This window comes from Diachasmimorpha longicaudata, chromosome 15 (assembly GCF_034640455.1).
Source record: "Diachasmimorpha longicaudata isolate KC_UGA_2023 chromosome 15, iyDiaLong2, whole genome shotgun sequence".
In the NCBI taxonomy this organism is placed as follows: Eukaryota; Metazoa; Arthropoda; class Insecta; order Hymenoptera; family Braconidae; genus Diachasmimorpha; species Diachasmimorpha longicaudata.
This window is the reverse complement of record NC_087239.1, coordinates 3,334,994-3,351,924: the sequence shown is the minus strand read 5'-3', so window position 1 is coordinate 3,351,924 and position 16,931 is coordinate 3,334,994. Positions and strand designations below refer to the sequence as shown.

The following is a 16,931-nucleotide window of genomic DNA, read 5'->3' as shown; positions in this document are numbered from 1 at the left end:
GAGACAGAGAGCGAGAAAGAGAGAGTTAGGAATGAAAACTGGACGAAGCGGTAAAGGGAGCTACGCGCAACCTCGTAACACGCCCCTGGGTCCGCACCTCCTCAGTCTTCCGCTGGTCTCTGTGTCAAGTTGTCGAGACAGGTTTTCTCGAGTAGCTGTACTAGTCGATGCAATTATTGCATTCGAGACAGCATTGGATGGCATAAAGTGGACAGGAATTCGGGGCGTTCTGTGTAACACGATGGAAGTCTTGGACAAGAGTGTGTGGTGTTCACGATATTATTGTGCAGATCGGAGATAAAAAAAGACTCGTTGGCTGCTACTGTTAATGATCTTTTGGTGTAGTGAGAGGTTGGGACACTGGAGCTTTGGGGAATATGGAAACTACATGATTTTGAGGTGAGAATGGTGATGGGATGTGGAAGTTTTGGTCTCAGAAGAAGACATGGCTGGTTTGTTGACCGGACTGCTTTCAGTTGCAGGTTGGGAATTGAAGGTGGTATGTTGGTGACAGGTTGATAGGATTGTTCAGGGTACATTAGGAAATTTCTCGTCAGTAAGCATTCAATGTAATTTTTCATTTTTGGGGATGTTCTCCTGAATTTTGGGTTAAAATGTGAATATGGTGGGTCAGAATAGGGGAATTTTAAGGTTTTATTTGTCTGTTTTCTGAGTTGTAAACATTATCATGGAGGAATGGAAGATTGAAGAGGGAAATAACTAGTGAAAATGGAAGAAATATTTATGTTAATAGTACTAATACAATATTTTCCTGAATGAATGCTGATTGGTTGGCTTCGATTTATTGTGAGCCGTTTCGAGAATTTTATTGCTTTAAAATCTTACAAAAACCATCAAAATGGAAACCAGTTCATTCCTTTCGAAAAATATTCGTTTGCCACTGTCCAACACATATTTTTGACGAAAAGTCAGTTTCTAGGGATATTTTCATCAGATTTTCATATGACAACAGCAAAATTTCACGGAAATTTAATTGGAATGATAATTAATCAGTATTTCCAAGAAGTTTAGTGTCTCCACTCCGACAAAAAATGGTTGATTTGTTCATCAATTTCAATTCCACAGTTGAAAAAAAAATATTGTTACCCATTTAGCATATTTTGTTGGTAAACTTGTAAAATTTCAAATTTATTGACAAGTCAATGGATTTATTAATTTTTATCGAAGTCAAGTATTTATGAACTTTTGAGAAGAAGAATTAGAATCTTCTTCTCAAAAGTTAATAAATATGATAATATGAATATGGTATGTTAATATGAATTTTTGAGAAGAAAAATCGAAATCTTCTGATTATTCTTCTCAAAAGTTAATAAATACTTGACTTCGTTTTGAGGAGAAACATCAGAATCTTCTGATTTTTCTTCTCAAAAGGAAAAATCAGAAGATTCTGAGTTTTCTTCTCTTAATTTACAACAACTTCTAATATTTTTAACGTCAGAAATATGAGGATTGTTAATTTCTGTTGATTTTTCCGTCGAATCTTGAAATTCCAATCCCGAATTTCCTCGAAGTGAAATGATAATTTCCCCCGAAGATTTGTGACAGCCTGCGGGCTATTGATTTCGATGACAAGAGTCCGTGGATATTTCACATTAGTTTGAAAGTGTCTGCGTGTGCCACACGAGGTTCTACAAGTACCTGCGTGTGACACGCATGATCACGGAAGTATCTGCGTGCGGCACACAGGGTCAGGGATGTAATTGTGTGGAATACGCAAGCTCTGCCTTACGTGGACTTTATCCAGGGCCTTTGTGCAAACCTCATTTATTCCATACGATAAATTCCTGCAGAAGTTCCTCTATTTCTCATGAACTCCGGAGATATTCGAATAATTGAAAAAAAGATAAAGTCAATTAAGGGAGTGCCTAATCACACCTGTCGTGGTAAATTTTATCTTAAGGTCTGGTTGGATACACTGAAATATCTGGAAAATATACTTTTTGTTTTTATATTTTATCTACATCTGTTTTTATATCTTTTGTGTATCATAAGAAATGCACAAAAAATATTAATAAAAGTAAAAAATATAGAACCCAAACTTTTTAATTTATATGTTAGTATTGAGATATGGGTAAAAGTATATAAATAGTAGCATCACAATCAATTACTTTGACTTTTTTGGAAAATTAGAACACAGCTCTTCTGTTTATCTTCAAAAATCACTCGACAAGGTTTATGATGTGCTTGAAAGAGTCTCCAGAAAAGGACTAATTTATGATCCGTTGTGCTTTGAGCTTGAGAGCATTTTAATCCTTACCAGACGTGGTAATAAACGTTCTCTTGTTTTTTCCCTTACTAGAGGTTTTTCATATAGTAAGAAGTTAGTCTCTGGACACCGGTCCTCCAGGTCAATCGTGCCTTCCTCGTGCTAGTAATAAAGAGTTCTAGCTAAAGTAATAGATTCTATTGCTACATTTATTGATCTACTTTTACTCATATCCCACTAGTAACCTATAAATTAAAAAGTTGTGTTCGATATTTTCACTTCTTTAAATATTTTTTGGGCATCTTTAATGAGGCACAAAAGATATAAAAACAGATGCAGATAAAATATAAAACCAAAAAGTATCTTCTCGTTAAAGTAATTGATTATCTTGCTACATTCATTTATACACTTTTACTCATATCCCAATAAACTTGAACTCTTTATTATTGGCACGAGGAAGGCGCGACTGACCTAGAGGACCATCCAGAGACTAAATTTTGACCATTCGAAAAACCTTTTCTAAGGAAAAAAAAACAAAAGAACTTTCTTTATGACTCCACAGGACAGAGTTTCCTTTGCATTCCACATCTGATAAGGATTACAACCCCCTCAAGCTCAAAACACAACGGATTATAAATTAGTCCTTTTCTGGAGACTTTTCCAAACACATCATAAACCTTGTCGAGTGATTTTTGAAGATAAACCGAAGAGCTGCGTTCAAATCTTCCAACAGTTAGGATAATTACAATAAATGCAAAGCCAGTAATGCCTGATTTGGTGATGAAGGGGGAGGGGAGGGAGAGGGGAGGGCTCTAAAAGTAAATTCATGACATGGGCCCCTCATTGTCGTAGTTCATCATCTTCTTGAAAATTTATAAAGTCCATCTAACACGTTAATCATTCAACTCTTCATTTATCTGGCATCATATAATAATGAAATCAATGGTGTCCACAGGATGAGCTCCCCACCGCTCAATTAATGAAAGAAGGCAGCTGAAACTGTTTTGGAGGAATAGCATCGATCGTTCGTGATAAACCGACATCATTTGGACAGCATCTGGAGACAATTTTTGATATGATCCTCTAAGTTGACAGAAATATCCTGAAAATGTCACGTGAACGACACTCGATCATCGAGGGCTCGGAGAGTATTAAAAATCAATTAAAAAACTCGCAAATGCCGAAGTACTTCAACGGATGTCAAGACTATTCTACTCTTATTAATCAACCTGTTGACAAGGTCAATGTTGGACTTCCGATAAGAGATGCCAAAGTGCCTGTCTCGTGTATTCCATCGAGAAATTCTCAGGAAATTGGAGCAAATGTGAAGAATTCACTGATGAATTCTTTAGTAAATTATGACAGAATTTGTAATCCCACATGTTCTCCAAGAAGATCAATCATTCGTGGTTCTGATGATGGTAGAACCTGTCGTGTCGCTGCTACCTCGTTTATAGAATTGTCCGTTGGTGTGACCTGTGATACTCGTAGAGCACATTCGGAGCCCGGAAGTCTATCCATGACAGTTATCACCGGTTCACGGGCCCGTGGAATTGACCAGAAATGCTCAAATACACCGTCGCGCATTGGAAGCCTCGATGGACTAGATTCATTGGTGAACAGACGATCTCAAAGCACTGGAACCAGCAACAATAGCCAGTTACAGTCGTTTAACGTAGCACCAGCTGTTGACATCGTTAGATCACAGTCTAAGAACAAATTGACGTCCATTTGGGAGAAGCATCACACAACTAGTGATAATGAAATAGATTACATCGTCGACCCGGTCCAGGGTAATGCGTACCATAAAGGACCGTTTCTGGGAAAGGTAAGATGCTTTTATTCATATCCGGGAAGAAATTTTGGATGAAAATTAGACCTCCAAAAGGCGAAAAGTGGAACGAGATGACAATCAAGGATTTTTTACGTCAAGTTTGGTTTAAACAATTAGACTTGGGGAGTAATTTTTGGGATTATTTTTTTCATCCCAATTTCAACCAATAAAATGGTGGCATTTCCCGTCACGTGGTACAAGTAAGAGAGTTTTACTTCGGATATTTTTCGGATATTTCCCTGTTTGTTGCTAAGCAATGAAAATATCCGATAAACAATTTGTACGCGTTTCAAACCCCAAAACTGTCATTACAAAAAATCAAGTTCAAAGACGTTACCTCGACATGAGCAGATTTGGAGGAGAACCCTTGGAGATTATTGATCAGAAAATTAAAAATAATGTTCCTAATAATACAGTGAAGGCAAAAGCCACAATTTGGAAACAATTCTCTGCATTTTGTGCAGACAGAGAATATACGCTGGAGAAGCCACAACTACGAGTGAAAAACCATACTATATGACGTGAAATGCCACACATTTAATTGTTTGAAATTGGAATGAAAAAAATAATCCAGCCAAATACCCCTCGACCTTACTACTGATAAAAGTAACCTTCGTACCTCGTCTGCCCCCTGGAGGTCTAATTTTTACCTGAAATTTCTTTGCATGTAAACAATTTGAATCCAATTCGTGAATGTCAAGGATAAACATTGGTTTATTTGTTTTTTGAAGATCTTTTAGACGATATTTCGAAGATATTCAAGTTTATGTGAATCTAGTTTCTTTAATACTTCGACTACTATCTACTCGATTCCTTTGAATTTTTCAAACAGGATATATACTATTATACATTGAAAGTTTTGGAGATTTTCTTTGAAAAAAGTGTTGGAGGGTTTGAAACGTAAAAATATTGAATTTATAGAGACTGAGAGAAGAATATAATTTTGCTAATTAAATATTCTTCTCACAAGAATTTAAAGGGAATTTTCCAATGGAAAAATCAGGCGTTTGTTTATCTAAGATAAATATGATTGACAACATGATATTTTTTTTCAATGTGATCAACTTTAAAAATATCGGAGGAATAAAGGGCTCAGGCGCTCCGAGAAAGCTGCCATTTCGTCAGATTACAGATATTCCTAAGGACTAAGTCTGTACTGAAATTCCATTCAATCGGTCCAGATATTCTTCTGAAAATCTCGTCTGTTTCTGAACCTCTTTTTGCAAATATCTTAGAAACTATTCAACTGATTTCAGTTTCTGACCTCAGAATATTTGGCGAGATGTGGTCAAATGAAATCGAATCACAATTAATTGGAATATATAGGCCTATTTTTACTAACTTTTCGAGATATTTCAAGGTAATCGGAATAAATAGACCCGGAAGAAATAGTCTCCACGTCGAAAACATGTTAAAGCTCATCGAACTTAGAGTATCTACCTTGGTCTATTTTCGCCATGGTCTATTTTTCCCGGGGTTCATATTTCAAGGTGTCTCATTTTCCAAAAAAAAGTCGTTACCACTAGCATTTCAAAAAATTGCTTTAAAAAAACTCTGCAATGCGATTATCGGGATTGAAGTCGTCCTGAATCGTGTGATTAGTTCAAGAGATTTTTTATTTATTATTATAATTAGTTTAAGTGTCGGAGCCCAGCTTATGGCTTACTATGACTTATTTACCGAGTCATTAGTGTTGCACTTGCTATTTTACATTTTTTCCTTATGGCCGAATTCGATATAAATTTGCAAATTTGTCAAAAATTTTCAAAATTTGTCAAAAAATTTTCAAAATTTCTGGTATTAATAGGAATTATTTTGTGTGAACAAAGGACATCCCCTGTGTTCTAGCATTTTACACCTGAATTTTAGCATTCGACACAGTAATTTTTCTGCGACTTTTCTCTCTTGTAGGACTTTGATCCAGTCACCACGTGTCTCATCTATCTCTCTTATGAGTGCAGCATCGGCGGATGTTTTTTTTCAGCTTTTCTGTGGGAACCTAAACACCGGTAGAGGGGATCCTTGATTTCTTTATACCTGCTGTTCTTCTCCTTTATTCACGCTTAGAAGGTGGACGTTGACTCCTACCATGCCAGTTCGATGCACCTTTTTTTTACCTTCACTTTTTTTATCTTCTTCGTACCCCGGTTTTCTCGCTGTGGTTTCCAGCGGAAGTCGCTCCTTTCGTTGCAGGTTTCTTCTCCAGACCGTTCGGCCGACCGTCTTTGTGTGGATTTATTTTAATGAATACAATAACAATAACAATTTTCCAAGGATTTAATAAGGGCTATGTCGACTAGAGATGATACGAATGAATTGCAGATAATATCGAAGTGGATAAATGAGGTCTAATCATGAATTTACGATCAATTTTATCAGCACATCTTATTTGAGTGTGAAATTGTAATGAAAGTTGCGCTGAGAGAGAAATATAATTTTGCTAATGATATTTGTTTTGGACAAAGAAATTTATGAAATTTTCATTGGAAAATTCGCTTTAAATTCTAGTTTATTAATTATATTTTTCTCTCGATGTATAATGAGGTGTTTTTGTTTTTTGTTTATTTTTGGAAACATAACATTTTGGAAAAGAACAAATTGAATTATATTTTTCGTTATTAATCGTAGATCGGTCAGCCCCTGTCATTCCAGGACTTGATCGTCTCCAGAGACAAAGAACAGTCATGTTATTTCGATAAAAACGACACAACTCAGCTATAATATATTTAAAATATAATTGAATTGAATATAATTGAAATATAAAATAATGAGTACAATTTTCATTATTTAAGAAATATGATTATAATATTATTCAAATTACAAAGAATAAAAACAATATCCATTGTGTACATATTGAGTGGTAGTTCAAATCCAGGAAATTGTCTATTCATCATAATAAGGGTCATGAAAAATATAATTTTCTAATTAATGTTATTGATGAATTAAATGGGGGAAATGGAGGGAATGGAATAGAACAAATTAGTAACTGAATGCGATTTTGATAAAGAAATTATAGTATGAGGAAATTTTGGGGGAGGGAGGTTTATCAATAAAATATGTTGACGAATGTTAAACAGTTCATTGATTTTTAATTTTTGTTTTAGGGAGGATTCGCAAGGGTTTACTTGATGACTGATGTTGCAAATGGAAAACGATATGCTTGCAAGATTATTCCAAAAAATCGTATGCAAAAGATCCACATTCAAAAGGTGCGTACACTCTTGAGCCTCAATAAATTACGTAAGAACTGTCAAGTTAATTAAGACCTTAATTAAATTTTCATAGCATATTTTCGAATTTAATCCATTATCTTTATCTCTCATAATATTATAGGGAGTAACCTTCATTACCTTTAGAACGTTATCTGAATTAATTATTTTGTTTAACTTTTATTTAGAATTTTCAACTGGATCACTCTCTTCCCATATTTCTCTTAATTACGAAATATTTTTATTAAAGAAGATATGAATAGCGTAGCATTACTGTAGCAAATCAGCAGCGAAGTGGTACAACGAGATAAGTTGACTAGTCTCTACGTCGAGTTTTTGAGGAATATCTCGGAATCTAAGGAAAATTCCGAATTTTTTTATATAACATTTGTGGTAGCTCTCGATTCACTCTACCAAAAAGGTTCTGATAACAATTTTGTTATCTCTCATAGATTTTGAGATACTCGTCAAAAACTGGTCATCAGTCAAAGGGGACTTATTTCGTTTTGCCACTTCACTATTAAAATAATGGACTGCGAGTGGACCGATAATTTGGGACCGATTTTTATGAAGTTTGGGTCTACACTTTCAAGACTTGAAGTGAAACACTTTTTTAAAATATATTTAATTGACAAAATTAATGGCACTCAGTTGTGCGCTGCAATAAAACTCTAACAAATGTCGCCTTTTTCCTTTCAAAAAAAAAACTTTAAAAAGTTCAAAATTAGTTTTCTTCTTCTAACGAAATCAATAACTGTTGATTGTCTCTAAGTGACGGGTATTGAAGTTGAAATTTTTAAATAAACATTGAATAATATAATCGATAAAAGGTGTGTTCTAATGATGATGAAGTCGGATCTCATAGGAAATGAAAAAACTGTCATATGAAAATTTTGTTTCTACCTTTTTTGGGAGTGATTTGAGTTACAAAAAAAATCTGGCAGTAATTTCCCTACCTCCCTTCAGCTTCAAAATATTCATGTCAACCTGGTCATTAGGCCCCTTCGACTTCACCTCAAAATGTCATACAAAATAAAGAAAGAAACGAAGAACTCATGTTCCCACTTTTTTCGACAGATTGCACGTGAGATTATGATTCACAAAGACCTGAATCACGTGAATATTGTCCAGATGCATCATTACTTCGAGGACAGCTTGAACGTTTATATGTTACTGGAAGCCTGCCCAAGAAAGGTACTGTAATAATTAATCAATTAAAGAAAAAATCGATGACAAAGGGAAATAACTTGATTCTGATAAATTTTGTAATTTAGAAAGTTCGTTTAGAACTTTATAAATAGAAATTTTGTTTTTTACAACGAGTGTTGTGGACATTTTGATATTCATTGGAATTTACATTTCAAATGTTTGTCAAAAATTAATTTTCAGATGGAATGAATAGATCTTTGTACGATTAGTATTTCTTTTATTCTGGTGTTTCCACTTGAGAGTGGAAAACATTTTTATGAGAGAAAATTCCAGGAAGTTTGGGGTGATGTGTATGCTCTGTTTTCTTGAATATATAGAGAGGTGCATGAGTGAGACTATTGTTGATGAGAGACATCAAGTCCAGGGTGTTGTATCCCTTTACTCTATTAGTTAGTTTCATTAGTTTATGCCTTTTTAGCGTATAAAATAAAAGAGTTAAAACGAGATTCACACGTCTGATCATTTAACTATTATCTCATTTCCAATAATATTGTTGTTTACAAAATTGTGTGATTTTTTCTGAGCTTCACGAAATCTGACGTAATTCCATAGAAAATTCTTCAAAAACATAAGTAAGGAAGCGGATAATTATGAGGCACCATTTGACGTATTTTTTTGCCTTCTTCTGCTAACCTCACGGACAAAGATGACGTCAATGTCCATCGGTGATTTGTTTCAGTTAATTTTTTTAAATTCTCAAGTTTCTACGCATTATAGAGTAAAACTATTGATATTAGAAAGTTGATAAAAAGAATTAATAATTTCTCAGAGAACGATCTTTGAAAATGATCTATTGGATTATGGACCACGATTGTTAAATGTAGGGAATAAATCTCTCATGACAATCCGGAGAAATTTTCACCCACATTATATTCATTAAATTTTTTTTGTTTTTTTCTTTTTAATTAATTATTATCCGCACGTACCAAGTACTCTCAATATAATCCTCCTTGAACCCCTCAGGAAATCATTTACTTTTATAACTCTCCCCTCTTCCCCCTCCTCCGCTAGATCAGGCATTACTGGCTTTGCATTTAGTACAATTATTTTAACATTGAAATTAAAAACGCAAAAAAGGTTCCATATTTTTATTGTTTTCGAAACTATTTTTTTCAGCATATTTTCATTTTTTTGTGCCTTTCTGCAGGGCTGCACTAAAATTGTAGATAAAATAGAAAATCTAAAACTATCGATTCTAGATAGTTCACTATCTATTCTAGATAGTCTATCTATTCGTAACTATCGGTTCTAGATAGTTCACTATCTATTCCAGATAGTCTATCTATTCTATCTATTCATGACTATCTATTCTAGATAATATATCTACTCTGAACTATCTATTCGAGATAGATACTATCTAGAATAGATAGTTCAGTGAATCCACCCGTTTCTTAAAACGTATTTTCCAATTATTGGAAATGGGTTATAAGGAATAATAATTATTCAATTAGTGATTTAAACTATTTTATTCTTTGAACTCAAATGATTATGCTCGGAAGACACATCCGCTCTATACCGATTCCTTCGAGGAACTAACTAGATCTACAAAAGGACACAACACCCTGGACCTTCCAGTCACATCCTCTCAAAGAGTCCTAATCATTCAGATTTCTCCACATCTTTAACATCAAGCCTAAACATACCTCACACTTCTCACAATTCGAACCCATAAAAATGTCTTTCAACACTCAGAAGAGCATAAGATACACTTTTGTTCTTTATTTATTTCATCAAAAATCCAACACCAATAAAAACTTCTAGCATTTGTTCCTCCAAACCACCTACGATCAACAAAATCATATTTTTCCCCACACTCCCAAGTCCATCACCAAGTTCAACCATTCCACCTCATCAAGTCCTCCATCGTCCCCATATCCGAAGATAAATCTCTAACTCTCGCCTTCTCATTTCCAGAGTCTGATGCACGTCCTGAAATACCGAGGAAAAGTAACCGAACCCGAGGCTCGTTACTACATGAAGCAAATGGTCACCGGAGTCGCCTACATCCATTCCCAAAAGGTGGTTCACCGAGACCTCAAACCTGGCAACATGTTTCTGTCGGACGGAATGATAGTGAAAATTGGTGATTTTGGGTTGGCAACAAGACCAGACGGTCAGAAACGTCGAGTTACGATCTGCGGAACACCGAACTACATCGCACCCGAGGTACTTTACAAACAGGCCTACAGCTACGAAGCTGACGTTTGGGCCTTGGGGTGCATTCTCTACGCTCTCCTGACGGGTCAGCCGCCGTTCGACACGCCGACCTTGAAGGAAACGTACTCCAGAATCTGCAATAATCGTTACAAGAAGCTGAATGACACTGTACTCAGTAGAAATGGCCAGGATTTGATAAAGTGGTTGCTTCAACCGATTCCTGAGCTGCGACCATCACTGGAGACTGTCAAGGATCATGCCTACCTGACGATGGAGTTCGTGCCGGAGAAGCTGACCCACGCCTGCTGCTACAAACCTCCACAGCCCAGTCTCCAGGGACCATTGAACAACAATAACGATAAGACTCTGGTGGCACCAATGACTTCATTCCCTTCCGCCGCAACTCTGTCCTCGACCTCGTGCACATCCACGATGTCCAAGAAAATAGTGTGTCCGCTGGTGGAGCAGATGCCAAAGCCACTAGTTAAATCAATGGAGACACCCATTGCCAATAGTATCAAGCTGATTGACAATGGTAATGTCAGGCTGATGGAGCCCAATCCCAGAATTCTTCCACCAATTCAGCGGGAGAAGAACAGAGACGATAAAGTTGGAAACTGGCTCATCAGGAAGTTCCCTAAATTGACGAAGCTGAGGAGGAGATTTGGAAATTTGTTGTGTCCGGATAGGAAGAAGTCGTCGGAGAGTGCTCTCATGCATCAAGCACTTGAAAATTGTCTCGCGGAAATTCGACAGACGAGGGGGGGGAAGAACCCAGTGCCCATTGAAGGGCTTGCTCCATTGTTTGTTACCAAGTGGATTGACTACTCGAATAAGTACGGACTGTGCTTTCAATTGTCCGATCGATCGGTTGGGGTTCTGTTTAATGACAGTACCAAGATGAGTTACACTTGTGACAAAAGGTGAGGAGAATTGTTTGTCTATTGTTTCGGTTGTTGTTCTATTGAAATTCGTCGAGACATTTGGTTTCGATGGAGTTCAGAGTGAGGTAGGAGTTTATATTGAGTGAAGGGCTTTGTTCAGATTGTTATGAAGGGTCGATGTCACTCTGGTGAACTCAAAATGAAATGCATTCTTGTAAGTTAATTGATTCCTTGACTTCAGAGTAGAAATTTATGGAGAAAAAAATCGAACATTAGGGTAGGAAGCCCTAAAATGGACCCTTTTATGAGAAACGCGCATTCAATGATGGGATGTCTGTCCGTCAGCCGACTCAACAATTCCTCAGTAGCAGTAGCAGTTTTTTTTTAATTGCAAATAATTTTTAATCCCTATCTTACTACACAAAATCCTCATTTTCAGAGTTTCTTTGAAACTGCATCAAGAAACCATTCGATTGTTCTGTCAGAAAGTTTAAAAAATAATGGTAGAACCGAACATTTCGGTGACGCAGAGGACTACACCTCCACTTTCGACTAGTCTCTCTGACAGCGGGACTAAGGTGAGAAATTGTTGAGTCGGCTGATGGGTAGAGACTCCAGCACTGTGTGTGGCATCCTGCCTCTCCTGGAGTGAGGTACTACGATGCCGCTGGGGTCACTCAAACCCCCAGAACTGAACCTCTACTTCAGTCAATCCTCTTTCTTCCGGACAACACTAGTTCGGTCTCCTGGTCTCTATTCTTCATGCTAGATCCCCAAGAGCTGGTGTTATCATGACAGGACTAGTTCCCATTTTCGTTGGGGTGTCATAGTCGTGGCAGGAGCCCAGTTACCGACGGTTGAGCCGCCCCATTTATGCATGTTTATACACAACTTCGGATTTTTCAGGTCCAATCATCTACACAATTACAAAATATGATAATTCCACGATTGGGGTGACGCAAAAACGGTTCCACGTCTAAATATCCAGTCGAAAATACCCAAACAAAAATCTCCAATGAAAAATGTCTAAAACAATAATATCCAAAACACAAATATCCAAATGCTATCAAATCCAATACAAAAATTCCCACGAAACAAAAGACCAAAAAAAAATGAATCAAGAAAGCAAATATTCACTCAACAAGAATATGATCTTTATTGTACACAAAAATAACTTAGTTTAATTTAGTTTTTTCATTACAACAATTTACAGAACTACACTATACATGCATGCATGCATGTTTTTGGGATGATTTTGGATCATTTTAAAGCCGGATTTCAATGTTCTCGGATATATTTGCTATTGGGTTTTTTACTATCGGATATTTTCGAATTGGATATTTTTAACTGGATATTTTCGACCGGATATTTAGACGTGCTCCCCGCAAAAACCTCTGAAATATTGTCAATTTAATACCTAAATCTCGTTAAAAAAAACCTATTAACAAACTGAATAATTCATCCTCTCCCTTCCAGACGAGTGGAATACACAACTCCAGAGGACGAAGTGACTCGCTACACCCGTGAACACGATGTTCCTTCCTATCTACATGAGAAACTCGAGCTGCTTCGTCACTTCAGCGAATACATGGACGATCACTTGACGAATGGTGGGGAAATCGGTGACAATGGTTCAGCCAAGTTGTCCAGAAGGAATGGTTCTGTACCTCGAATGCGTCGCTGGCTCCGGACCGACAAAGCCATTGTTATGGAATTGACAGTACCACTTCTCCAGGTAAATTTCTTCTCCGATCACACGAAAATTGTCGTTTCTCAGGGCACACGATCCAAGGATTATCTCGTCACTTACATTGACGCTACGCGTCACACGTCATCGTATTGGCTTAATGATCTCAGAGATGTTGGATGTACGTCAGAGTTGTATGAGCGGTTGAATTACGTGTGCAGAGCTTCGAGGGAATTTGCTCATCTAGAGAATAATATTGGATGCTCAGAAATCTCGACCAATCCCAAGACAAATCTCAGGACATGAGATTATATTTATCTTGATGTCTTCCTAGGGAATGATGCATTCATGTACGAAATTATTTCGTAGGAAAATATGTCACATTCGCATGAAATTCCATTAGATTTCTATCAAAATTCTATGATATGTTCAGTGGGAAACATTTCTGGGAAATTAATGATAAAACTCTCCTTCTTTATTAAATCAGTGTGACACATTAATTGATCAGAGAAATTTTGGCACTTCTATTCTTTTCTTTATTTATTTATAATAAATAAGAAGAAAAATTCCAAAATAGTTTCTACTGAAACTCTTTTCAGTAGAAATTTTCACTCCCAAAATTTTTTTCTCCCAATTGGCGTCATCTTTAACAACAATTGGGAGCAAACAATTACGAACAAAATTCTTTTCTCCCAACTGGCGTCACCTTTGACGACAATTGACAAGAATTTTGTTGGAAAAAAAACTGAATTTACTGTAGAAATCTAATGGAACTGTCAAGTGACTGTCGACCTTTTCTAGGGAATTGACACATGCTTGTTATTAGATTTGTTGAATAATTAGGTAATCTACGTTATGTGTTTTTTTCTTCAAATCCAGGGGCGGAATTGAGAGTGAAATCATGAATATATTTTTCGATTTTAGTCGATGTAAGAAAACATAGTCGTGCATTTTCTATTCCGCTGGTGGAATCATTAGTTAGGCTGTTAGAATACTGATTCAAATGTCAAAGGAGGAAACTTCCCCTTTGGTTCAGGGCCGAATGGTACCGAGAGCAAAAGGTTATTTTTTTTTTGCTAATTGATGGAGAATTCGGTGGTGCAGGGGTCGAACGTACGAACTCAGATGTGACGACTTTGTTGGATTTACTTGAGCGATGAAAAATTTGAGATGGAAAGTTAAGAGATTCAATTGAAATTTTCGTGTTTCTTTAATGTATTTACGGTGTACATCGACATCTCTTGTAAAAAATCATAAACAATAACATTGTTTGTCTGTCAATATCTTTGAATTCAAAAAGGGAAATGTCAGTTTTATTTATGTTTATTAAATGAAAATGAAGTCAATGTGAATTGACTCATTGTTCCACTATCCCAATAATGTTTAAAACATTAAATAACAAATATTGTAGAAGAAAAAATTCTTGAAGAGAAATGTTCGTAAGATTCTCATTCTCGAGATAATTAGATGCCCTAAAAGATGAGGAATCGATATTCCTCAAAGGGATGATTTATCTCGATTTAATTAGGAACTCTCTTTCTCAAAATCTTCAAATTTACGGAATAATGAGCACAATTTCCTGAAAAACTTTAACAAAAATATCTTACAGCTAAACATTCCTGACCAAAACTTTTCCTGAAATGATTCAGGGAATTCTACGTCTATGACAACATAAAGTAATTAGTTACGTTTTGATTCACCACTGAATTATAATTATGTCCAATCAATCATGTTTTTTCGCTCGTGTATAAATCCATCAAAGAACAAGATCTTACCAATACTGTGATTATTAATGATTACTTAATTGTTTGCGCCTTGTTTCCGTTCGGATTGATTTCTCGTTATCTCATTAAAAAATGTGATTATAGGTCGGCAATGAAGTGATAAACTGAGATAAGTCGACTAATTATTCAGTCGAATTTTCGATGAAAATTTCTAAATCATTGGAGGATAGCGGAATCGTTGTAATTAATTTCATTGTATCAGTTATTTAGCTCTGCATGAAGGTAATTCTAATGAAAATTTAATTGTCTTCTTAAGACTTCGAGGTATTCATTGAAAATTGGCCCATATTCGAAATTAACTTTCTCGGTTTATCACTTCAGTGCTGAATTGTTGAGTGGAGGATGCAATATGAATTCAGTCCATCCATCATGTGGGACGATACAATAGGATAAGGAAAAACACGATACTAATGCACAATGCGAGTAATTCCACTGTAACAATCATTGCTCTATTTAATTGGGCGATTATTAAGGCCCCGATAGAGGTGTCGCGATAATCTCCCCTTCCAGGTCAGCCATCCGATATGACAGGTTGCGAGGGACTTTCACAAAAGGAATTTTTGTTGCAAAACATGAAAAAAATAGGAATTTATCGCCAATTCTTAATTTGGTCTTCATTTTTTTTGTATTCTGGCCCTTTCTGCCCTTTTTTCGGCTAAATGGGTCTAATATACTCTACAGGGAAAGAAATATTCAATAAAAATTACGTATCTCTTCGATAATTCCAGAGTAGATAAGAATCTACTGTCAGTTCTCATTTTGTTTAATTTTTTTTTTTTATATTCTGGCCCTTTCCGCCCTTTTTTCGGCTAATTAGCCCTAACATACCCTATACAAAAAGAAACATTCAATAAAAATGACGTATATCTTTCGTAATCCCGGCACGACATCTAACGGAGGAAAATTTGACAGAATTTCTTCGGCACGTTCCGTAATTTTTATCTCAATTTTTGGGGGAAAAATTGCGTTATCGTCACGAAAATTCTCCTACCCACATTTGCAATTCGTAAGCGAACTCAAGTTCCGTAAATTTTGCAGAATATTTCTCTGTATGTAGACATGCTGCTGTGGTATCTACACCGCGCCGTATTCACATTCCTATAGAATATCAGTTAGGACGGGGAATCACAGGAAAAACCCATACCGACACAGGCGACTGCCCTACCGACAGTCTCCCGCGCGTCGGTGTCTCGGGTCGGTAAAAATTCGCATCCGCTGGGATTGGAACTCACAACTTTTCGCACACTAGAGGAACCCCTCGTCACATCGGTTTCTTGTTTTTTTTATCGCAAATAACACAAAAATCACGATGAAAAACGTACGGAATGCGCTGACCATCAGCCACATGATATGGTATCTGTACACTAGAGGACGTTTTCCATCACCAACGCCACTTCGGGGATGGGAAGTGTCATTATCATGACCATGACCATTTTTAAAAATAATTTTTTCAATTTTTTACGCAAAAATTCCGCTTTTCAAAAAGTCGCGGGCACCCCGCCATCTTAGGTGGTTGTTGTGTGGGGGGAGGGGCCTCACGATACCTCCATCCGGGCCTTAAGTTAATAAGGAACTTGCACATCTTCACTCACGCATATTTATTATAGGTATTACTTTACAGGTGACTAATCAATAGTTTGAATAGGAATTGAAAATCGAAGGAATAATAATAACGCAAATTCCCTGTTGCATTTCACCTTCGATTGTTTTGTTGAATGTAATTAGATATTTTGTTTTCTCTTTGCTCACGTGGTGATTGTGTTCGTTTATTTTATCTACATGTAAATGTAAATGAAAAAGGTCAAAAGGGAGAATAATCCTGCGTGAAAGATGTCTCTGGGTACAACGAAAGAGCTCTCTATGAACTCGAAGGAGAGAAAAAAAGAAGAAAAAAACCAATGATCTCAAATAATAATCAATGTTTCATATAAATTTGTGTT

The 16,931-nt window shown here is 36.3% G+C and overlaps 1 protein-coding gene across 3 annotated transcripts; it reads left to right on the top strand.

Moving 5' to 3' along the window:
* The first annotated feature begins 100 nt into the window (after positions 1 to 100).
* Positions 101 to 16,923, top strand: LOC135169626 (serine/threonine-protein kinase PLK3-like). 3 transcript variants are annotated; one of them, XM_064134789.1, is made up of 7 exons: positions 101 to 399; positions 483 to 556; positions 3,183 to 4,055; positions 7,166 to 7,270; positions 8,348 to 8,464; positions 10,394 to 11,559; positions 12,997 to 16,923. In XM_064134789.1, the coding sequence occupies exons 3-7, from the start codon at positions 3,336 to 3,338 to the stop codon at positions 13,511 to 13,513; spliced, it is 2,625 nt and encodes an 874-aa protein (XP_063990859.1). In that variant the 5' UTR covers positions 101 to 399; positions 483 to 556; positions 3,183 to 3,335; the 3' UTR covers positions 13,514 to 16,923. The 3 variants fall into 3 exon arrangements, with proteins under 3 accessions (XP_063990859.1, XP_063990856.1, XP_063990858.1); XM_064134786.1 differs by having other exon boundaries at positions 477 to 556; XM_064134788.1 differs by lacking the exon at positions 483 to 556.
* The last annotated feature ends 8 nt before the right edge of the window (positions 16,924 to 16,931 follow it).